The 25,244-nt window shown below is 40.7% G+C and overlaps 1 protein-coding gene and 1 pseudogene across 2 annotated transcripts in view; both read right to left on the minus strand.

The window, feature by feature from the left end:
* SIK2 (salt inducible kinase 2) overlaps positions 1–25,244 on the minus strand; it is a 120,824-nt gene that overhangs the window by 8,843 nt on the left and 86,737 nt on the right. The window contains exons 5-9 of the mRNA XM_032285610.1: positions 16,010–16,134; positions 15,449–15,572; positions 13,631–13,851; positions 11,931–12,083; positions 3,637–3,801 (exon numbers count right to left, since the gene is read on the minus strand). Of these exons, the coding sequence (XP_032141501.1) occupies positions 3,637–3,801; positions 11,931–12,083; positions 13,631–13,851; positions 15,449–15,572; positions 16,010–16,134 (788 nt within the window). The remainder of the gene's footprint in view (positions 1–3,636; positions 3,802–11,930; positions 12,084–13,630; positions 13,852–15,448; positions 15,573–16,009; positions 16,135–25,244) is intronic.
* LOC116556309 lies at positions 7,970–11,921 on the minus strand (annotated as a pseudogene). Its single transcript, XR_004270936.1, has one exon. The product of XR_004270936.1 is annotated as a 60S ribosomal protein L3 pseudogene (transcript).

The raw sequence follows: 25,244 nt of genomic DNA on the forward strand, positions 1-25,244 counted from the left end.
ACCCGGCAGTACCCCTCAATTTATGGTTTTACTTAAAATTGTTAGTTTATACATTTATTTTCTCATCTAGACTACAAGAGGAATTATGTCTCTTGTTACAAAATGTTTGCTGAATTCAATTTTATCCTCAGACAGCTAGAAAACAATGACCTGATTTTTCATTTATCTGATTTCTCTCTCTCTTTTTTTTTTGTGAGACAGAGTCTTGCTCTGTCACCCAGGCTGGAGTGCAGTGGTGCAATCTGGACTTACTGCAACCTCCACTTCCCGGGTTCAAGCAATTCTCCTGCCTCAGCCTCCTGAGTAGCTGGGATTACAGGCATGCACCACCACGCCCAGCTAATTTTTAGTAGAGTTGGGGTTTGCTATGTTGCCCAAGCTGGTCTCAAACTCCTGACCTCAGGTGATCTACCCAGCCTCCCAAAGTGCTGGGATTACAGACATGAGCCACCGTGCCCTGCCAAATGTATAGCCTTTTCAGACCTTATGTGTACTACCTTTGTCATAAAAAAGTTATTAAAAAATGTAAGTAGACACGAAACACCTCCACTATACCTGCATTTTCAGGGTTTACCCTCACACTTCCCTTCTGCTATTCAGCTATGAAGGGGGTAATCTGGAAAATCCTTTTATTATAGTTCTAATGAAAATGCTAAAAATGGCCTGGGTGTGGTGGCTCACGCCTGTAATCCCAGCACTTTGGGAGGCCGAGGCAGGCAGATCACCTGAGGTCAGGAGTTTGAGACCAGCTTGGGCAACATGGCAAAACCCTGTCTCTACTAAAAGTATAAAACTTAGCCGGGTGTGGTGGTGGGCACCTGTAATCCTAGCTACTCAGGAAGCTGAGGCAGGAGAATCACCTGAAACCAGGAGGCGGAGGTTGCAGTGGGCTGAGATTGAGTCATTGCACTCTAGCCTGGGTGACAAGAGTGAGATTCCATCTCAAAAAAAAAAAAAAAAGCTAAAAATGACTCCTGTGTGTGTATATGCGTGTATAAAAAATTCATTATTTTGAGGGGAAAAAAAAAAAACACTCAAAGGAGAAAGATTCATTCTGCAGGGTTTATGCATCTGCCCTCCCATATGGCCATGTCACCTGTGGATCTCAGTTCCTGTTTGGAGCGCCTGATCCAACCATTCTTACTTAGAGTTGGGCAACTATCTCTGAAAGGCACTATTTTTTTTTTTTTTTGAAACTGCAAACTAAAGTTTCCATTCAGACTCTCTAAGGGATTTTACTGACAGTTTTAAGCACTGAAGGTTTCTGGGAGGAAAGGAGAGCTGAAGTCTCTTTGAGATGCACAATACCTGTCCCCAGTTGAAAGGAGAAATGAAAGTATCAATACATGCAGCTATGAAGCATCAATCAGAAAACAACAAACGGGTGTTACAGTAAATGCATAGGAAGCAGTATCAATAAAAATGGAACCGTGTCTCTATCTGATAGTTTTTCTGTGTGTGTGTGTACTTATTTATGGGCCCCGAAAAAGAGGTCCTAGGGAGGGAAGAGGGACAAGCAGTTTTGCTGACATAAATAAAATAGTCCACAAAGAAGCCCGGAGGATGTCTATGGCCTGGCTGAGTGCCAGCATGGCACTGCCTGTGTGGGTGGCCAGCTCCAGCGTGGCACTGCTCTTCCTACAAATGCACATATACCATCTAGCTCCTGTCTATATCTTTTGCAAAATCATTCATTTCCTGCCTGTTTCCTGGCTACAGTAACAATCACAAGCTTTAAAAATAGCTTGCCCTATATAATACAGCAGTCAGTGCCCAATCTGTGTTTTAGGCCTGATGCCCTCACAGACAGGCCTTCAGTCAACTGCATTTTAATTCTTTTGAGGGAATTAATATCTTTAAAATAAATGAATGACACTGCCCAAATTTATGTCTAAATTTCTGAGTGGGACTGTAGTAGCATCCACAGGCAGGGAAGAAAGACTGCCTCCAGGCAGTGGACTTGTCTTCAGGGGCCCAGATGCTAAATCCTTGTGGTCAACAGCTTGCTCCACACCAGCTTGTGGCAGCCTCACACCGAGCTGCCTGCTGCGGGCGACGCCTAGCTGAACTCATGGTCAGCCTTCTTGACTCTGCCCTGCGTTTAGTTCCCCATTCCTTTCACCCTCCATCTAGGTTCAAAATCTTGTTATTGGTTTGGACTTCTCCCTAGACCTCAATATCCTATCAATTTTATCCACAGCATCTCATTTCTGTCATCCCCTCCCCTCTGGGTTCATGGTCATACTATCCTAGTTCAGGCCCCATCACCTCCCTCTTGGACACACGCTCTAACCTGTCTTCCTGGTCACCAGTCTCTCCCATGCCCCGGTGCACACAGTGTGATTTGCAGGCTGATTTTCTGGTGTGCAACATGGATCAGAGCTTCCTTGCTCAAATATCTTCAACAGTCTCCTGCTATGCTAACAATTGGTCCTTCAGTTGTTTCAACTGATACTGAAACCTATCCCCACATTGAAAGCACTCGCTTAGAGAAAACATCTAAATTTCTTGGTTTGCCATTCAATGCTAACCTCTTCCATCTTTATTTCACACAGCTTCCCAGCGTATGCCCTTTTCCTGAGAGCATCTGAACCCCCCGCTACGGAGATGGACTTAGGCTTCCCTAGTGCTTGCTTTTATTAGTTTTGCCTCTACTATAGACATCATGCCACATCCCCAGTTTCTAACCACCATCCTGGGTCTACCTGCCTCTTAATCCCCAGTTCTGACAGTTAAGCTGGGCTTTCCTGATCAAATAGCTAAAAGTAACTTCCCCTGCCTCTTTCTGGTCTCATTCTGATTTATACTTCCTTAAGGGATATATATCTATATCTTTTTCTTTAGACAGAGTCTTGTTCTTGTTGCCCAGGCTACAGTACAATGGCATGATCTTGGCTCACTGCAACCTCTGCCTCCCAGGTTCAAGCGATTCTCCTGCCTTAGCCTCCCGAGTAGCTGGGATTACAGGCACCCGCCACCATGCCCGGCTAATTTATGTATTTTTATCAGAGACAGGGTTTCACCATATTGGCCAGGCTGGTCTTGAACTCCTGACCTCGTGATCCACCTACCTTGGTCTCCCAAAGTGCTGAGATTACAGGCGTGAGCCACTGCGCCTGGCCCAGCACACTTTTAAACATTTCCAAATTGGACAAAAAAAGATGTATAAGATCACAAAAGATGGCCCATCATTTTGTACCTACAGTATTCTAAGCAGAAGACAGGCAATAGTAATCAAATAGACAAAGCCCAATTTGGCATGAAAGTTAATTTTTTGTTTTTGGAATTAGTTTGTTAGAAAAAAAAAAAAAAAAAAGCCCAAACACTTGTGAGAGACCTGGAAACTTGAAGAGAGAAGGAATTACTGAGGGAGAAAGATGAGGAGGGATTTTCGGACAGAAGTCCTCGAGGTCTGACGAATGATGTAATGTCAAATGATAGACACTGACAAGAGTAGAGCCTGGCTCCTGTTCTTACGTTTTTCTCCACAGAAACATCAGGCTTTTTTCCACAGAAACATCACTCCCAAGTGATGTAAGGAAATGATAAAAATTCAGTAAAGCTAAATACACTTGTGGACCAAACTGAAATCTCTCGCCAAACTGCAAACTCTGAGAATCTCAAACATAGCTGTACCTTTGGAGTGTCCACACACTCTTCTTCCATGAATGCTGCTTCCGCCTGACAGCCTGATGCTGGAAATGAAAAGGCCTCTACGTTGGATGCCTGGGGGAGGAGGGTAGATCGCAGCAGCCTCATGTTGGGTGAATGCATGGTCACTGGGAGCCCCACAGTCTGTGCCTGTAAATATGGCAAGAACAGACAGTTTGGGAACATGAATACCTTCTCTATAAATACACAAAGTTCTAAGAATAAAGTAATTCTTCCTGTGGCAATTAAAGAATGAATATTTATTTATTGGAAACTCCAGAAAGATTTGGTGAAATATGTATACGGTGTAGGTAGTAAAGCAATCAGTTACTCTGAAAGAGGTTGTACAGAATTTCATTTCTGCCTCGTGAGGGGATGCTTAACTGTCATGCAGGTAACAAGAAAGCTAGCTTTTATGAGGAATCAAGAATCTTTCTAATTTCAATTCAACCAACCTATTTGTCTCTTTCTTTAAATATAATACCCAGACAGATAAAAGTCCCAGGAGCTCAAAACTGAACCAGGGACAGATATACACACCCCCCCCAAGTAACTACAATACAAGGGACGCTGAAGTCAGTGCTGTCTCTGCCCGCCCCACCTGCCTTTTTGGTGTAGGTGGGATGAGATACATTTATTGGCAAGGGTGTATGCAAAGAAGAAGAAAGGGAAGCAGCAGTCACGTGGAGTGATAGGAACATCTTCCTTCCTTCAAGGAGATGCACAGCCTGGACTCAGCCTGTTGGCCCAGTGGAAGAAGAGACACTGACTGCAAGCTATGTTTTTGAAGGCAACCTACTATAGAAAGCTCCTGATGGCTTGAAGTCTGTTCTCATGTCTCCTTTGTTAACTACTCTAGGGAAACAAGCATTACAAATGCTTCTTTTAAAAAATCATTTAAAAGAGAATCTTTCCTTATGACAATTGGCAAAGATTGATTTTAAAGCTGCCGAATGATCCTTTCATCACCATCCTTCAGAACTATCGGAATAATTTATTAGATGTGTTTTGAACATAACAGACACTACGCAACATCTGAGAAAACAATCATCATATGAGACTGTAAAAGGCAGAAGGACGGCTATATTTTACCAGCTATAGTTATTTCAAGGGATATAGGATGGTGAATTTTAAATTCAAACAAATCAAAGGGACAAAATGGTATGAGATTCTAGCTTCTCCTCTCCCAAGACCTGAGTTTGATTCCTGGCTCCATCACTTACAAATTGTGTGACCTTAATCAGGTTTCCTAACTTTTCTGAAACTTATCTTCTTCAATTATGAAAGAGCACAATGCCAACTTCACAGTGAAGTCAGGATTGTAAAAGGTAACGTGATGTGCTTAAGTTAGTAACATTAATTCTTTCTTTCCTCTTCTTCCTAAAGCCTCCAATTGACCACAAGAATGTAAGAATTAGACTGCAAATGAATGCAGTCTCGTTCAAAGATACTAACGGTTTCCAGTTAGAATCTCAGGTTGATGGTTTTCAAGGATGGGGGGATATGTTAGAAATATACTTTATATTTGAATATACTCTGAGTATATTTCCAACATACTTTATATTTGGTATATTCCAATATTAATATCATTGGCTATACTGTATAAGATAAAGTCACATTAGCAAAGTGTCAGTATGGTATGGATGCCCCCAAACAAACAAACACATCAACACACACACACACAAACAAAAAATTGCATGCCATTCAGAGTGTGAGAAACAAACAGCTTTCCTTGTATTGTCATTCCTCAAGCTTATATTGTGTGCCACTTCTGAGGTTAAACAACTTTTTCCTTTCAAACATCAGGAATTTAAATCAATTTATCTAGCTACTATGTAAAATTTTTATCTAGTCACTATGTAAAATTTAAACTTCCCACTAAAGTATATTTGCTACATTATTCTTACCCCCATCAATAGCTTTTCAATCAAAGGATGAAACTGAAGATTGATTTCTACTTCCCAACTTTATTACACTGCTCCTTCTCTATGAAGGCAGTCTAAATTATTAGGGCAAAGCATGACCGAGGATGTTGTATGGAAATGAGATGCCCATGTGCTAACTATGACACGATGCTCCTTCTCAGTCCCTGACTCTCACTAGCTCGGACACTTTAAATGGCTGGACGCTGCTGTGCCAGACCAAGTGTAGCACATTGTCCTTGATAGCGTTCATATCCTACCTGGACTGCTACAACTGACTGTGAACCTGGTTAGAAGAATAACGGATAGGATAAAGGAAAAATGCTTTTTGTTGTGGCAATCACTTCCTAGGAAATACGGTGGGTTTTCGGAATCTTGCAATCACTGAGGGGACTAAGGAAGTCTTTTTGGAACAAGACAGGGTATAAATATACAAATGGCATGCTCAGCATTACACAGCTGATTAGCATATATTAAATAAACAGATGGTCAATTAATATCCCAAGGAAGCAGATATTATCAAGATATTCTTTTTATTTTTATTATTATTATTTCTTACACAGAGTCTTGCTCTGTTGCCCAGGCTGAAGTGCAATGGCATGATCTCGGCTCACTGCAACCTCTGCCTGCTAGGTTCAAGCAATTTTCCTCCTCAGCCTCCCGAGTAACTGGGACTACAGGTGCACTCCACCACACCCTGCTAATTTTTGTATTTTTAGTAGAGATGGGGTTTCACCATGCAGGCCAGGCTGGTCTCGAACTCCTGATCTGATGATCCGCCCACCTTGGCCTCCCAAAGTGCTGGGATTACAGGTGTGAGCCACCGCACCCGGCCCAGACGTTCTTTAAGAGTGTCAGTATGCAATGGTTATGTCCAACCAATTGAGATAACTGTTTAGAACACATGTTTATTGCTCTGAATCTCTTTGGACTTTGTGCTTTCTAGAACCATTAAAATGACAATAATGTTCTTTCCTATGGGAAAATGGTTACTATCCCAATAGGTAAATACTTGTTATGACCTGAATTGTGTCCTGCCAAAATTCACAAGTTGAGCCCCTCACCACTAATGTGGCTATATCTGGAGACAGGGCCTTGAAGAAGTTAATTAAGGTTAAATGAGGTCCTATGGGTGGGGCCCTGCTCGCATACAGTGGGTGTCCTCATAAGAGGAGGAAGAGACATCAGAGATCCTTCTCTCCACACTTGGGCAGAGAAAAAAAGCCATGTGAGGACACAGTGAAAAGACAGCCAGCTACAAGCCAAGAAGAGAGGGCTCACCAGGTAGCAACCCTCATGGCACCCTCATCCTGATTTCCAGCCTCCAGAACTGTGAGAAAATAATTTCCGTTGTTTAAGCCACTAGGTCTGTGGTATTTTGTTGTGGCAACCCTAGCAAACAAGTCCAATGCTTTCCTATAGCTGTGAAGGGCAAACTCTAAACAGTAATTTAAGAATTGGAGGTAATTATTTCATTCTTGTTTGTTTACAGATGATGGAAACTTACAGTGGAAGAACTGTTAAAAACTAGTGGTTAGGCCAGGTGTTGTGCCTCACTAAATTGTGTGACCTTCATCAGATCCTGTAATCCCAACACTTTGGGAGGCCAGGGTAGGAGGATCGCTTGAGCCCAGGAGTTCGAGACCAGCTTAGGCAACATAGCAAGACCTTATCTCTACAAAAAATTAAAAAAAAATAAGCTGGGCATGGTGGTGTGCACTTGTGGTCCCAGCTACTTGGGAAGCTAAGGCGGGAGAACTGCCTGAGCCCAGGAGGTTGAGGCTAGAGTGTGCTGTGATTGCCACCGTGCTCCAGCCTCGGTGACACAGTGAGACCCCATCTCAAAAACAAAACAAAACCTCCCCCCAAACCCCACCAAAACTAGTGTTTAGAATTTATGGGAAAAAGATATGACATATTTTTTCTAAATAGTCTGAACTCAATGAGATCTAATACTTCCTGCATGTTATACAGCAAACATAAGCACTCCAGATCTAAAATGGGAATCCCACTGTTGTCTAAATAATAACAATGGGCACTGAATTTTTATTATTTTTTATTTTTTACTTTTTAGGACAGAACCTTGCTGTGTCACCCAGACTGGAGTGCAGTGGCATGATCTTGGCTCACTGCAACCTCTGCCTCCTGGATTCAAGCGATTCTCCTGCCTCAGCCTCCCACATTGCTGGGATTACAGGCACATGCCACCATGCCTGGCTAATTTTTCTATTTTTAGTAGAGATGGGGTTTCACCGTGTTGCCCAGGCTGGTCTCAAACTCCTGGGCTCAAGTGATCTGCTCGCGTTGGCCTCCCAAACTGTTGAGATTATAGGCGTGAGCAACTGTGCCCAGCCATAATGGGTACTTTGTAACTAGACTATGAACTTTTTTTTTTTCAATGGAAAAAACTTTTATTGAGACCCCACCAGCTGCAAAATCTGTTCCTGGCATTAAGCTCCTTCTTCCTTTGCAATTCGGTCTTTCTTGAGTGGTCCCGTGAATGCTTTCTTCTCCTCCATGGTCTGGAAGCGGTCATAGCCAAACTTGGAGCTGCTGTCAATGAACTTAAGGTCAATCTTCTCCAGAGCCCGCCGCTTGGTCTGCACCAGGAAGGACTTGTGGAAGGTAAGCACTTGCTTCTTGGTTCCCACCACACAGCCTTTCAGCATAACAAAGTCATTGGTTACTTCACCATAGTGGACAAAGCCCCCCAGAGGGTTGATGCTCTTGTCAGACAGGTCATAGTTGGTGGAGGCATTGTTCTTGATCAGCTTGCCGTCCTTGGTAAGGTAGCCCTGGCCGATCTTATAGATCTTGTTGATTTCAGTGCGGTGATGGTAGCCTTTCTGCCAAGCACATGCTACAGAGAAGGCCACACGGACAGGATGTCATGCCCCAATACAGGCCACCTTGCGCAGGCCTCGGTGGGTCTTGTGGTGCAGCTTCTTGGTGTGCCAATGACTGGTGACCCCTTTGTAGCCTTTGCCCTTGGTCACCCCGATGACGTCAATCATCTTGTCCTGCCCAAACACTTGGTTCATAGGTACCTGCTGCTCCAGCCTCTCACGGGCCCAGTCCAGCTTCTCGGACACGGTGCCTCCATTCACCTGGATCTCCATCAGGTGGGCCTTTTTCTGGCACAGAGGAAGCAGGTGCATCTGGGTGTGGGCAATGATGCAGATGACTTGGCAGTATTTCTTCACGCTGCTTAAGTCCTTCTCCAGCTGCTTCTTGCCATCCTCATCCTGCCATTTCTTGCAGTACTTAGTGAAGGACTTCTTCTTAGATTTATGCCAGTTCTTATAGAAATACCTTTTGCACTCATTGCTGATGTGCTCGGCGATGACAGTCTTGAAGGTCCGGAGGCCTCGAGGGGTTTCCATGTAGCCCACAATGCCCACAACCACCACGGGTGGCATCTCCACAATGGTCACAGCCTCCACCACCTCCTTTTGTTCACCTTGGATCCTGGCCTATTGACCTCCTGCACGATATGGGTCATGCCAGCCTTGTATCCCAGGAAGGCTGTGAGGTGGACCGACTTGGAAGGGTCATCCTTGGGGAAGCTCTTCACCTTCCCACGATGCCTGCTGCTGTGCTTCCGAGGCAGGAAGCTGAGGGACCCATGTCTGGGAGCAGAGAACTTCCTGTGAGACATCATGCTGTCAAATCCACCCGTTAGAGATCTAGACTATGAACTTCTTAAGAGGAGGGACTGTTTCCTGTTTACTTCTGAAGCCACAGTGGCTAGGACTGTGCCTGGCACATAAGTGCTCTATTTGCCTAACTGAACTCCTGGTACAGGTTAACTAATTTTATCTTGGTAGCCATCTAACAAAGTACGTATTGCTGTTCCCACTTTGTATTTACAGGCACAGGAGGTCAAAGATGCTGACTTGCCCGAACTCATTCAGCTTGGTGTGGAACCCGAGGTCTGCATGATTCCACGGCTCATGTTAACTTTGTATTAACTGAATCATGTTATTTTTTCAATTTCTTGCTACTATATCAAGAAACAAGTGATTTGCCACTTCTTTAAAAAAAATTAGAACATCAGAAGAATTAAAGTGAGAAGGCTTTACTTTAGGCACATTAATATCCATAAAAACCGAAATCCATTTTTTAACAAGTTCAACACTAAAACTCAAAATGTGAAATCTCTGAGGGGAGGGAGCCTGTTGCTCGGCATGCAAAAGGTTCTCAGGCAAGCATGTGACTGAGCACCGAAGACTCCATTTGAAGTAGATGCATTTTCAGTTACACTAAGTAGCTTCCATTGAGACTTGGGTCAATGCATCAAGTAAAAAGGACACAGAGTGCTTGGTAATTTAAAAAGTTATCAAACAGTGCTTAGTAATTTAAAAAGTTATTGAACATAAGAGCCATGTTATGTATCTGAAATCTAAGCCAAATTAAATAAAATTTGAGATATCCTAGGGAATTTGCTCATAGTCTAGACATGAAAGGATATCGTGTACAATAACATATGCACGTGCTCAGGAACAGCTGTTTATGTAACCCCTCACCACTCCCTCACTTGTGTAATGTTCAAGAAGAATAGACTTGGCAGGGAAAGCCTGCTGGCCCTGGGGGCTTTCCAGCTTCCTATCCTTTTGTCTAGTGGTATTTGCAAGAAGGAAAGGGTTCCATGGCATCTTACATGTTTTTCATTTTCTCTCCTTTCTCTGTCTTGAAAGCAATACCACTCAACTTTGAAGATTTCCAAGTGTTCAAAGATACTCTAACTCAAGTGTCCGGAACTATATTCGTAAATTATTTTACTCATATCTGTATCAATACTCACATTTTATATATAAAGCATGTATAACAAAATATACCATTTACCTACTAAAATTAAGATTTAATTTCCTTTTTAAAAACATACTCTGTAGATGCAAAATTTTATTATACTCCTGTAAATCTTGTAAAACTGCCAAAGAAATATAAAAGTAAAAGTCTTCTGCCCTTATTTTTACTTTGAACAAAGTCAGTTACTCATAGAAGTGGATAGGAATGTCAATAGAGCATACTAACCAACCATTCTTCTCAACCTCTACATGGATAATTCCCAAATCTCTAGCCCCAGCCTCTCTCCTTGGATCAAGATCCACATCTTCCTCCTATGCAACTGAGTTAATGCCACCCCTATATTCTCAGGCCCAGGCTCAAAAACAGTCATCTCTAAATTATGTTGTCCCTTCCTCCCCAACATTTATTTATTTCTTTATCTAACAAGCATTTACACAGCACTTACTATGTGCCAGGCATATAGTATTTCACAAATATTAACTAATTTAATTTTCACAGCATCCTATTATTATTTCCATTACACACCTGGGAAACCAAGGCACAAAAAGACCTTAAGAAACTTAAAATGTCACACAGCAGGAAGTGGCAGAATTTGGGATTTGCTCCAGAGTCCCTGCTTCTAACCACCACTCTGAGCTGCCTCTCCAAACCACTGCTAACTTCATACAGTCTACCTCTGAAACGGTTCTTATACTTGCCCCTTCTTTTCTATTTCCAACAGTGCCAACTAGTTTGTTTAGTTTCCAATTAGTTTAAGCCATCAGTATTTCTCATCTCTACTATAAAACTCTCCCAACCGCTCTCTCCAAATTTCTTTTCTCTACCTAACCCATCCTTCCTAATGCTACCAGATTAATTAGCTTAAAGCATGGATAGAATTATGTCACTTTTCAGCTTAGCGGCCTTCAGCACGTCCGTGTTGCTTCCCGAATTATAAGTAAACTCTTTACCTTGGCATTCAAAACTCTTCCAACAATGCTCCAATTCACCACTCACCAAGTCCTACCCATCTGTGGAGATCTGTCTTACATGCCATTTCCCCTGTTCAGATGTGCCCCCCCTCCCCGGTCCTTGGCTCTGCTACACCACTCATCTTTCCCTATTTTGAATGATGGTTGTTTATGATCTCATCTTACTTCACTTCTATAGCATGATGTCTCTGAGGTCATGACTGTATTTTACATATCCTACTCCCAACAGTGTCTAAGAATAGAAGCTCATGCATGGTAAATCTGCAATAAAAATCTGTTAAATGGAATTGAATGTACAGGCTAGTTACAGTAATTCTCAACATAGTAAATGATAAAAAAGTTTTTTTATCATTTAAATGATAAAAGCAGTTTTTAAAAAACTGCTTGAAATAAAGTTAATTCTTAAAAATGAGAGAGTGCTAAAACATCTGAGAATCTAGAGAATGACAGGCAGAAACTTTAAAGAAAAACAGAGTGTAGAGGATGAAATCCTAACCCTTTGGACTTTAAGATGAAAAATCTGTCAAACGTGAACAGGCACAGGCACAGATAAGACTGTCAGCTAAGGGGGCATCACCTTGGCAACTGTTTGCTCAGCAATGGTGCTAGGCCGGCGCTGGCGGCCATCAAGTCTCTGCTCCACTGGGAAACTGCTCCTATGTGATTTTAGGCGCTCCACCAACAAGAAATAAATGGCAGCAAAGTGGTTATAGCTCTTGTTCTGCAAAGACTGAAAGAAAAAAGAAGTGGTAAAGACAACTATAAAGACCAATGCAATGATCTATACATGCCTAAAAAAAAATAAAAGGAAAGAAACTGTGTGTTCTTAAAAATAGGGTGAAAACCAAAGTGTGCCTCAAGATGAAAGCTGCTCCAAAATTGAGACTGGAAGGCAGAAAACTTCAAGTCTCTAGAATTAATTATATAAAGGATGATCCCTTTAAGTGCGTTGACCAGCCCTTTTACATGAACAGGATCCATTTATTTTTCTGCCATCACATTGACATTCCCCAGTGTTGTCATACAGCCTCCTCTCATAGCTGTTAACGGGTAAGGTCAATTAGCAACCTGAGCCTGAGGCTCTAATTCCATAGCTTCAACACAAATCCAAACCATTACAAACTCTGAAGTGAATGGTTCAAGTATGTGGAGAACTTTCTGATGATTATTTTGGGCTGGAGAATGACATCTGGATGCTAAACTGAGAGACACTATGTCTCTGTTCTTAGGTAATTTTTTCCTCTTGTTTTTGCAGTCCCACCCTCTTAAAACCTTGAAAATAAAGTTGCTTCCCAAATGTTCACATCTCTAGCCTGCCAGCTTTCCCAGATACTGAGGGAACAGAGAAACAACTGCTCCTTTGGCTTCCAATTCCACCTGACAGTCAGCATGCGTGCTGTGCAGGGCACCAGGATGCAGGGCACTCTCAGCAAAACCCACAGGTCAGTGGAATCGGCACGCCCAGCTACTGCTCTGGATATACTTCATGGACAAGTACAGCGAAACATCACTGAGTGCACAGTGAGCAAAGCAGTCAGCGTGGTTTCACTTATGGCTACGTGGGTTGGGGGAAGGCAGCATAGTCTGGAGCCTTGGTCTTTCACAGGAAAAAAGGCGGCATTTGATATTCTTTCTTGTTAGGTTTCTTCCTCAAAAGCACCATTTGCTTTTTTACTATTGTAGCAGTATTAGAAATATGTATATCCTATAAGCATGCTAACTATTCGAGGACAGAAATAAAAGCCAAGAGGAATTTTCCAGGTTCATGACCTTTACAGTTCTATGACCCCTAATACTTCCAAATCAGGAGCCCACCTGTTTTTGCCTTCTTAGTTTCTCCAGTTCACAATCTAAATTCCCTGGCTTTCTTAAACCTGATACCTACCCTTCTTGTTTCCTGCTTGGCCCTTTGCCTATCTGCACATTTACGTTCCATAGAAACTAGTTAAATATCTATGTAAAACTTCATGCTTCACCTTGGAAGAAACTTTCTACCTTGTATTTGTTAAGCTTCCATCTCTGCCTTTTCTGGGTCTTTTATAAATGCCTCCTGTTGAATATTTTGGCAGATGGGGCAAAGAAAGGAATTTAAGAAGCTGGATAAAAGCAAATATAAATAGAGTCTGATGTCATCAATAGGGAACACTGGACAGTACGCCTAGGCGTTGGGGATACATGTGCTAAAAGACCAGGATGACAGGTGTGAGCATGAAATTTAAAGTAACTAAGTGCAGCAGAACCCTGAAATACCTTTAGTCAAATCTCTGATCACTTTACCTCAATGGTTTTCTGCTGATCTATTCCAAGGCTGTGCATCAATCGCAGAACCTGCTCATTAAACTCCCCGATGGATGGCTCATTTTCTTGCTCTTGTGGATAGAGAACAGGTCTCTGGACAGGAACTTCTATGAGCATCCATTTATGCTCCTTGATTTGAGCTATGGTTAGCCGTTTGGATGGATCTAGGACCAACATCCTTCGAATAAGGTGCTCGCAATCTACAGAAAACATAATGTTACAAAAGTCACATAAATCACCTTGCACTTCAGGGTTATCTACTTGACTCATGGGACTTTGTACAAGGTTGTTAATCTTTTATCTTCTACTGGAAAATGGAAGGTCAAATGAATAAATGAATACACACAGACTACTTATATTTGTCAAGTTCACATGGTGAACAAATACTTAAGAAAAAGAAGAGGGTGTAGTCTATCAGATTCTGGGCTAAATGAAACTTTGTACTGAATTTCGCAACTGAAAATATCTAGAAACAGAATTTGATTTCCACTAAAGCAATGAAATAAGCCTCATTCCTAGAACAAGCAAATAATAAATTGATCCTTGGTCATACCTAATGCTGATATACTAAGGCTATGTAGGAGAGGCAAAGAGCTCTCCAATGGGCTGCAGCTCTTCTCCACATCCCTGCAGCTGAGAAAAGTGTATGTAAAATATTATTACTTTGGATTATATACCAAGAAAACTACACTGCTGCAACTTTGAGCACTAGCATATTCTCTGAGTTGACATGATTCTCTTCACTCACACATAAGCTAACCTCCTGTTACTATAAGCCAGGCGCTATACTAGTGCTTTACATAGATTATGGTTATTAATTATTATTATTTTTAGAGACAGGGTCTCATTCTGTTGCCCAGGCTGGAATGCAGTGATGCAATCACAGCTCATTGCAAACAATCCTCCTGCCTCAGCTTCCTGAGTAGCTAGGACTACAGGTGCACGCCACCACACCTGGCTAATTGAAAAAAAAAAATTTTTTTTTTTTTGTTAGAGACAGGGTCTTGCAATATTGTCCAGGCTGGCCTTAAGAGATACTCCTGCCTTGGCCTCCCAAACCACTAGAATTATAGGTATAAATCACCTCACCTGGCTGACAGATTAATTAAACCTTATAATATCCCTAGGATAGGAGCTATTGTTATTTCCATTTTATAGATGGGGAAATTGAAGCACAGGGAGGAGATAAAACTTGTGAAACTCATATGGCCAGTAACTGGTGGATTCAGGATGAAAACCAGGCAGTCTGGTAGTCTGGCTTCACATCCATGCTCTTAACTATAAAGAATATTATTTCTCTTGTTAGTGGAAAGAAGAGTTAAGACTGATAACCAAAAATGAAACTAACGGGTAAACTTAACTGCTGTCTAGGTAACATCTCAATACATGACAGGCAGGGATTATGGCACATCATTTGAATTTAGCAGAGTTTTGCCAGTTGGCTTTTTATTTAATTAAAAAAATTTTAATTTTATAAAATCCATTTCATATTGGAGTAAAATGGTTGTGAATCTTTATCTACAAAGGCTTTGTTAAATCTAAAATAAACCTGGGACATTTATAGACCCAGAATGAATGAGAAGACATGCTGCCCTTAATCTGGGAAATGTTCTGTGTTCAGTTGCAAGTAAAGGCTGGAACTTGTCTCACCTACATAAAGGAGGTGGCTTATTTCTATTGCTTTTAAAATGACTCAGTCACTTTATTTGGCACCCAAACTCTTTGAAAAAATGAAACTTTTACCTAGGCATTTCACTTGGAGTACAAACACCATTAGTAAGATGAACAATTTGTTACCTTCTGACATGAAATATGGAATCCGAAATCTTCCTTCCAGAACCCTCTGCCTCAAAATCGGAAGCGTTGGTCCATCAAAGGGCAGAGCTCCACAGACAAGGACGTAAAGAACAACTCCCATACTCTAGGGAAGAAAACAATGCAGAGACTTTTCTACCAAGAAGGTCCAACTCTGTTTTCCTGAACATCCTCAGGGCTCTTGAAATCATATGGACTCAAAAATTCCTGTCTGAATTTATTATTTTTTCAGAATTTGAAAAAAATCCAAAACCCTGACTACTACAATAAGTATCTTATAGTAAATACCAAAGAAGTTGAATCTGATCATTTTGATTACTACTTAACTTTAAATTACTGCTGATATTAGGATGATAACACCAATCCTTAGAAATTCTTTCCTAGGGATCCATTTCAAGATGTTCTGACTAATTATAGTCCAGAGGATGGGGAAAATACGAAATACTGCTTATGTGTTAAGTACCAGGAGCTTCTAAGATGGGCCAGAGCACCAAGTATTATCATTATAGATGCATTTAACAACACAGCAAAGCAAAGCAGTACCCAAATGTCCAGCTGTGGTCCTTCATACTGCTGCCCTTCAAAGACTTCTGGGGCTGCATAAGGGGGGCTGCCACACCATGTTGCCAGCAGTTCACCAGTTTTAAAGAAATTTCCAAAACCGAAATCTATTGGAATGGAAATAAATGTTACTTTCATCTATGCTCTCAAACTATTCTGTAATAAATTTTATAATATGCTATATTAACAATATCACTACTATTTACTGTGAGGACTGGGATGGCATCTATGTTGTGATGTTTCCCTAGCATTAGCACAATGACTAGCAAATAGTAAGTCCTCAATAAATGTTGCTGAATAAATGTGTAAATGAATCAAGTTTTCTTCCCAAAGAGAGTAAGACTTTATATCATGAGTGTTAAGGCTGAAAGAAAATCAGCCTTAAAGTGGACCACCAACTAGAATTCAATAATCTTAGAACTTCAATTACGCAATGACTGCTAAAGAGCTCTTTATCTTAAATGGTCTATAAGGAAAGAAACAAATGAGTAAAACTCTAAGATATTCACCTAAACACAACCAAGTGACTGGCTGCCATTACCCCAGATATATTACCCTTTAAGGCAACTGAGTGTAGTGTTTCGCAAGTAACTACCTTGCAAGTAACCACCTTCTAAGTGTCAGTCCACATATCCTGTTTTAGGCAGATACCCATCTGAATAGCTCATTAACGTATGATAGCTATATAGCCCAGCCACAAGCCACTTATCACCATTACTTATTTACTAATTTATAGATTGCAGTGGCATTATAGTTTAAAACAGTTAATGGCCTTCTCCTTATAATCTTAGCTATACTGAATCTACAGTTTTGATACACAGAATACACTCTGGAAACACTACTCAGAGGCCTTCAATATGCATTTAAAAACTTAGTAAGTATTGTTGTAAACACAAGTTTATACCCTTTTGCTAAGCCTTTATAGTCTCATGTTCTTACCAAAGAAACAAATTCCTATTACTTCGTTAAGTTATACTCATGCTGTCTTATATTGCTACATACTCCTGACTGAAGAATACTGTCTCAGTGACAGGAACTGGCTCTCCACCCAACCAGAGCACAGCATTGCATGCATAGTGGGCTTTAAGAGATGCCTCAAGAAAGACTGATCAAATCTCCACTGCCAGAGAGACTGACTGGCTTTGTGACTTTGGATCAGTCTTTGTGAGCCTTAGTTTTCCCATCTGTAAAGTGATAAATATACCTAGTTAGCAGGTGCTGTAAGGGCCCAATGTGTTAAAATAAGCTCACTCCATTACCTTGAGACCATGCATACTGTACTCCTTAGGAAAAGCATTCTCTTAGCTCGCTAACATAAAAACTAGTGGCAAGCAGTGGTAACAGTAATAACAGTAACAATCCGCATCATCACAGCTCCATGGAAGAGTACAACCTATTGAGTCATGAGAACTAGAGCTGATTTCCAGTTTTGTCACTTTCAAGCTTCAAGTCCTCTAGGAAAGTTATTTTTTCCATATCTATAAATATAGGGATAATCCACCTACCCAGATAGGATGCTGTGAGGATTAAGTGAGATTAAGAATGTAAAATGTCAGAGCATAGTAGACGTGAAAGGTCAGCTCTCCTCCTCCTGTGAAACCATACCACTAACTGTTGCCTTTCAGAGAAACAGGTCCCAAGAAAGTAGATAGGAGGGCTAGGAAAAGTTTAGAGGGAGCTTAATGGTTTAGGAGAGAAAAGAGGGTACATCTGGAGAAAGGGCTTCAGACACAGTCTAAACTGGTGAATAACACTGTGGTCTGCCTTTGGTATCCAGAAGTGTGAGGCAAAGGGGTGCCAGGGAGTTCTTTCTTTTACAATGTAACCTCAGCTCAGCTCCACAGTTCACTTTCCAAAATGTCTGTCAGAAAGGGCTTATCTTCACAATACCACCTCTATGACTCACCACTCCTAACACACCATATCCCACATGGACACATACAGATATATATTTCTAATTTTCTAGAAAAACCATACTCTCAAATGAGTCAAGGACTAGATGTTCCCATGAGTCAAAAACTAGATGTTCTCATGAGTCAAGGACTAGATGTTAAATGAGTTAAGGACTATGTTCAAATGTTAATTTCACCCACAGGATAAAGCAGCACAAGAAGCTCTGGGATGCGTGTTCAGAAAGCCTGAAATACATACAATAATTGCTGCACTTTAAACTATAATCACAGGATGAGTTTTAGTGCCTCCAAATAGCATTGATAAGGTTTTTTTTTTTTTTTTTTTTTAGACAGGGTCTTGCTCTGTTGTCCAGGCTGGAGTGCAGTGGCATGATCTCAGCTCACTGTAGTCCTCGCACCTCGGCCTCCCGAGTAGCACAGGTGCACTCCACCACACCCGGCTAATTTTTCGTAGAGATGGGGATTTGCCATATCACCCAGGCTGGTCTCCAACTCCTGGGCTGAAGCCTTGGCCTCCCAAAGTGCTGGGATTACAGGTGTGATCCACTATACCTGGCTCATTCGTAAGTTTTTTTTTTTTTTTTCTTACTTTGGGAACAGTCTTCCACTGTCGCCCTGGCTGGAGTGCAGTGGCATGATCTCGACTCACTGCAACCTCCATCTCCCAGGTTCAGGCCATTCTCCTGCCTCAGCCTCCTGAGTAGCTGGGATTACAGGCGCGCACCACCATGCCTGGCTAATTTTTGTATTTTTAGTAGAGATGGGGTTTCACCATGTAGGCCAGGCTGGTCTCAAACTCCTGACCTTGTGATCTGCCCACCTCGGCCTCACAAAGTGCCGGGATTATAGGTGTGAGCCACCGCACCTGGCCTCACTGGTAGTTTCAATGTCTCCAGGGGCCCTTGTAAAGCCACTTCATTCTGAACTTCCCATACCAGGTGAAATAAACTCAAAGGAGTGAATGGGACAGAGGCCTGTCAGGAAGGCAGCCTGTCCTCTTTATTGCCTTAGGCTCTCATGGTACACCTTCATAGGCAAGAGAACAAGGGCCAGGAATGCTCCTCTGGACCTGTGGTAGCCAGTTTCAACTTCTGCTTTACAAATCTGGCACAAAGAAAGCTTCCTGTTCACTTACGAGAGGAGTGGTACTAAGTAGCTATTTCTATTTTCTATAGGTAATATGAATCTAAAACTTGGGTCTAAAGGAATATTAAAAGAAACACTGAAAGGCAAGGTCACTAAGCTGTTATAATATTACATGTGCTGAGGTCTTCTATAACCTTGTCAAAGCACTTTAAATGTCATATTTATAACTTCTTTTGAGACTAGTCTTGCTCTGTTGCCCAGGCCGAAGGGCAGTGGTATGAATCGCAGCTTACTGCAGGCTTAATCTCCCAGGCTCAAGTGATCTTTTTGCCTCAGCCTTCCAGGTAGCTAGGACCATAGACTCATACCACCATGCCTGGCTAATTAAAAAAAAATTTTTTTTTGGTAGAGACAAGGTCTCACTATGTTGTATAGGCTAGTCTTGAATTCCTCAGCTCAAGTGATCCTCCTGCCTTAGCCTCCCACAGTGCTGAGACGACAGGTGTGAGCCACTGCTCCCTGCCAAACACTGCATTTGTAATCACCTGAAGAATGGGTCAAGGAAGACTTTCGTGTCAGGCAGATTTGGGATCAAATTCTGGGTTTTCTATTAGCTGTGCAATCTTGGATAAATTACTTCTTGGAGCCTTGGTCTCCTCATTTGAAAAACAGGGACAATACTTACATTTCATAAAGTTGTTGTATTAATATAAATAGATATTACATTGTGATTGAAACATAGTAGGTAGTCAATAAACAGAAGCTATCATTGCTATTATTATTTATTATTTTATTCATCTGCCTATCCCATCAGACTAAGTTCCTCGGGAACAGAGAATGGGGGACAACGGTCTGTATTCCCAGCCCTCAGTATACCGTCTGCAGACAACAGCTGCTTGATAAAAGTTTGCTATATGAATATATTGTACCTCTTTTAAAAGTGCTTTACTATGTAACAGGAGCTGATTTAAGCTGTCTGAAGATAATTTCTTCTTAGTAGTTCTATGAAGTATCCTTATTTTAGGAGAAAGTGGGGGTACAAAGTTAAGTACTTTGCCAGAGGTTATATAGCTATCTACTAATTTGCAGCACTGGAATAGAAACCAAGTTTAACTACTTTGAGCCTTCATTGTTAACCACCTTTATGTCTTTCACTGGCACATCAAAAACAGTTATCTTTGAACAAGTTAATAATTGTCAGAATTAAGAAGTGGCAGGAAAAGACACTTAATTTTAATTTCTTCACAGGAATATAGATAACTTGCTTTACCAGTCTGCAGCTTTCTGCCTAAATGCATATAGTGAAATGCAGGGTGGGGGGGAAGGGAGGATGAAATATAAAAATGCAGGATTTCTTACTGCCATTTATTCAAATGAAATGGACTATATTCATGTTTCATCATACTAACCAAATTCATTCATTCCTTTATTAAACATCTGCATTCCATATACATCAACCACTCTGCAAACACAGAAGTCTTGCAACACCACAAAATAATAAGACTTTATCCACATCAGCATCTGATTTTTGGAAAGCATTATGAAAACAATCACTTGAGCATTGGTCTCTCTCCCTGCCAGGCTCACATCCAGCCTAGCCCTGCTAGAAAGCAAACATCTTTCTAGTTTAATATCTTCTCTAATTCTCTGATCTGCAAGTTAATACCTAAAACTATGGCTATGTTCTTCAAACATTTTGCTTGCTATTATACGCAAAACATTTATGCCATGCAATGTTGGCTTCATTTTGACTTTTTTTAACTTTCAATTTTGAAATACTTTTAGATTTACAGAAGAGTTGCAACAGTAAATTCAGAATTCCCTATACCCTTCACCCAGCTTCCTCTAATGTTAACATTTTGCATACCTATAGTATGACTATCAAAACTACGGTTCAATAATCAAAACATCGATTCAATACTGTTAATTAAACCACAGACTTCACATTTCATCACTTTTGTCCCCAGTGTTGCTTTTCGGTTCAGGGATTCCACATTGCATTGAGCGTCATGATTCCTTAGTCTTCTCTAATTTGTATTCATATTCTCTCACCTGGGTTCTATATGGCCTGAAATATTTATAGAAGATAGCATTTGGGGTAGTCTTTAATTACAGATCAGTTACTGACTCTCATGAAAATCAGCTAGGCCTCAAAAGCTGAGTCCTCTAACTATCTCTTACTTAACTAACCAGCAACAGCAGACCAAGGATATAACTGAACACAGCCCTAGAGCTGCCATTATTGTTTTCTATTCTATATTTTGAAAGTTCGCTGACTGACCTGTATCATCCTAACACAAACCATTATTACTGTCATCACTAAATTATATAAATTATCAGTGGCCAAACATCATTAGCAAAGGGACAATGTTTTAGGAATAAGAGGGTCTTGTATACAGTAAATAAGTTGCCTCTGATGATTATTGTCAAATGGGAACCAAGGACAAGGTGGAGAATTCTGTTTGTTGGAATGAAATAATGAAATAAATCAAATACTAACACGCATATAGATCACCTGGGGAAACTGCTAAAGTATGGATTCTGACTCAGTATGTTTAGGGACGGGCCTCAGATTCTGCCTTCTAATAAGCTATGAAGGGATGCTCATGCTGCTGTCTCCAGACCACTCTCTGACTAGCCAGAAAACAGAGAATGAAACAGAGGCAGTGAAAAGATTTAAACAGTTTGTCAATGTTTACTGTTGCAAAAGATTACACTTGCTAAATACTTTTAGTATTTTTATTTAAATAGGAGACCGAATAAGAAAATTGTTAGGTTAAACTAAGTCACTTTTTAAAAAAAGGAAAAAAAGCAAACAAAACATTGAAAACCAATCTTCAAGCTAAGAAAAAGTAAATGATTTCTAGGAATCAACACCACTGAGGCGATTTTTAATCTCCAGCAGTGTGTTATAATGTCTAATTTATAATTTTAAAAATCCTCCTACAGAGCAGCAGATGGCTTTAGGGTTAAATTTATCCTCATTTCTAAAATTACCAGTAGAATTCAGCTTCCCAGCTTTGATGAAGAGTTACATATCCTTTGTAATTGTAATAGGAGTGAAGAAGACAATTATGAGGAAATGAAAGCTGACAAATGAAAGCTGGAGAGTGATAGAGATGAAGCTGACCCATTGCACAAACTGAATGTGGATCAGCCAACAATGACGTCAATGCATACTTTGTTGCCCACCAGCAAGAAAAGGTCAGTTGCACAGTTCATTTCCAAACATCAGTCACTCTCCCTGTCTGACAGGAGGGAAGGGAACAATCATCACATTTGAGATGAAATGTGATTCTGCTGACCAGTGTAAGACATCTGTTTGTCCAGTTAGAGAGTTCAATGAGCTAAGGAGCAAGTAAATAATCTTCCCTAGCTTAAATGAATTAAGGGAAGGAAAATGAAGAGGGGGAATAAAAAAAAAATTAAGCCAAAATGAACCCTTTGAGCCATCTTCCATATCCCCAGCAATGCTAAGTAGGACTTAAGGAGACAAAGCTTCAGTGTGCTTTTTGATGTAAAGCTCTTTTTAATAATGCTAGTGACAGGGGAATAACAAATGGAAGACTTCTAATAAATATTTTCCCAATAAATATAAAATATTTAAAAAAATTTTAAAGTATTTTTTCTATCTTTGCCTCTTCTACCCTTTTTCAGCTCTAAGGGACAAATCTGAAATCATATATACAGAAACTGGACTCAAGGTCATCTAGTAAGTAGGAAGGTTGCTAGAAGCAATGATGGGCCATTGCCTCAAATTGGATAGGAAGTATTCCTCTTGGGCTAAAGACAAGTGACTCCTGATGCACAGGTCAGGTTAATTAGGCTAATTACACAATACTAATTACATTTAAGGTCTCTCAGCAAAAAATTAAGTTGCATCAACCAGAGACAATTGAGACTATGTGAAAAGCTTTCCTTGCTCCTTTAAGATTTGCATTAATAAGGCTTTAAAGCCTTAGTTAATTAAAAAAACATGCTGAGAGGGTTATATGGCCATTAAAATTTTAAGGCTTTGTTTTCACATGGAATCAATTATACATTGAATACAAATAATAGCTAGCTTGTATTGAATGTTTACATGGTGCCAGGAGCTTTACCTAACAATTTATTTAACAGTTAACTCAGTTAACTAGCACTATGCACCGGGCACTGTTCTAAGTACCCTACAAATATTAACTCTAGTAATAATCACTATGAGATATGAACTTTCATCATTCTCCCTTTACAGATAAGGAAACTGAGAAGAGAGGAGTCAGGAAACATATTCAAGGTCACAAAGCTAGTAAGTGGCAGAGGCAGGATTCAAACCCAGGTATCCTGACTTTAGAGCACATGCGCTTACCTGTTACCCTACATTGCCTCCCTGTCTCCAATATTAACACCAATCCCTATAATCTGTTTCTGAGAAACAGATTTGTATTTAATAGATATGGAAACCCAGGCCTAGACAGTGTAAATAATCACCCCAAGGTCAAAGCTACTAAGTGGCAAAACCAGAATTTGCACCAGCATTGTTACTCAACTCAGTACTCTACATAAAGCCCTGTTTGACTTGTGATTAATTCATAGATTTTTATCCTTATTTAAATATTTATTGTAAAGATTTTGTATTGGGAAAGTTGGAGAATAAAACTAAATATTCTTCATCTATTTATTCTCGACTTAATGCCTGATTAGCCAGAGCCAAAATAGCTAGGTGGAAATAGTGCTGCAATTACTAAAACTACTGAAAGCCAGTATGGCTTTGCATTCAGCCTCTTACTGCGAATGTCCTCACACTCACTTTTTACAAAGTTTGGAGGTCTCATGATTGAGGTAATGAGTACACACTGGTGTGGGTGAATCCATGGCTCATTAGCGTCTCAAGTTTTTGCCCACTGGGGGAACATAACCTGGAAACTGATCGCAAAGCCGTTTCTGTATTTGTTAAAATGAACTATGTTTGATACTTCTATTCCATTTTGTTTTATAAATAAAAAATATTTTAATTGAAACCTAGTTTTGGTTTGTGCTTCTCTTCAATTTCAACATAAAACATGGCTAAACCAGTTCATTTATTTAGCTGATTTTGTAATTAGAGATTTTCATAAGCAAACAAACAGAAAAAAGTATAATTTGTGGGAGTAACTTTGTAAGGGTTCTTACAATTTCTTCCCACGGAGCCCTATTTTTCCCGTGTTAGATTCTATTAAGGTCTCAGAGATAAAAAGATAATTTTTATTTTTTTGGACACAGGGTCTCACTTTGTTGCCCAGGCTGGAGTGCAGTGGCTTGATCTCAGCTCACTGCAACCTCTGCCTCCCAGGTTCAAGCAATTCTCCTGCCTCAGCCTCCCGAGCAGCTGGGATTATGGGCACTTGCCACCATGCCTTGCTAATTTTCATATTTTTAGTAGAGACGGGGTTTCATCATGTTGGTCAGGCTGGTCTTGAACTTCTGACCTCAGGTGATCCACCCACCTCAGCCTCCCAAAGTGCTGGGATTACAGGCGTGAGCCACGGCACCTGGCCAAGAAGATAATTCTTAAAGAAAATCAGGGCCATCAAGAAGTTATAAAATCTATAGATAAAAATAAATATTCTGGATAAATTCTTTAAGGACACTGGAATCCATCTAAACATTTTGTGGCATGTGGAATGGTCTGGCCCATGCCCACCTCTCCTGGCTCTTTTCCTATCATTCTCACTGGCTAAGACCTGCAGTTTCCCTACCACTCCAATCTGCTCTGGCCTCTCAGCCTTTGCATGTGCGAATCCACCTGCTTGAGGAAGCTACTCCAGCCTCAACCTTTGTCTCTCCCTCTCCCTCTCTCTTTCTCTGTCTCCCCCTCCCATAATCCCACCACAAATACCTTCTTGTTAATCAAGTGTTGGCTAATAATTTCCCTGATTCTTCCAGACAGAGTTAGTTAGTCTTTCTCATAGCCTCATGGCTCTGAAAACAACGATCTTTTTGTATTGTATTAACTTAAAGGTCTGGTTCTTATTTGATTAACTCCTTGAGGTGAGACCAGGGTTAAGCTTTTTATCATTGCTGTTTTTTTTCTTGAAATGTATGAATCTCCAGTTAAAGAGCAGAGTAGAAGCTTAATAAACATTTACTAAAATGTTTGAGGATAGTGAAGAGGAGAGAGAATAAAGTGTGGGCAAGAAAATTTGAATGCTTATAGTGTGTGTGTGTGTGTGTGTGTGTGTGTGTGTGTGTGTGTGTGTGTG

The sequence above is a fragment of the Sapajus apella genome, unplaced genomic scaffold (genome assembly GCF_009761245.1).
Source record: "Sapajus apella isolate SASKATOON/1434 unplaced genomic scaffold, GSC_monkey_1.0 scaffold16, whole genome shotgun sequence".
NCBI lineage: Eukaryota > Metazoa > Chordata > Mammalia > Primates > Cebidae > Sapajus > Sapajus apella.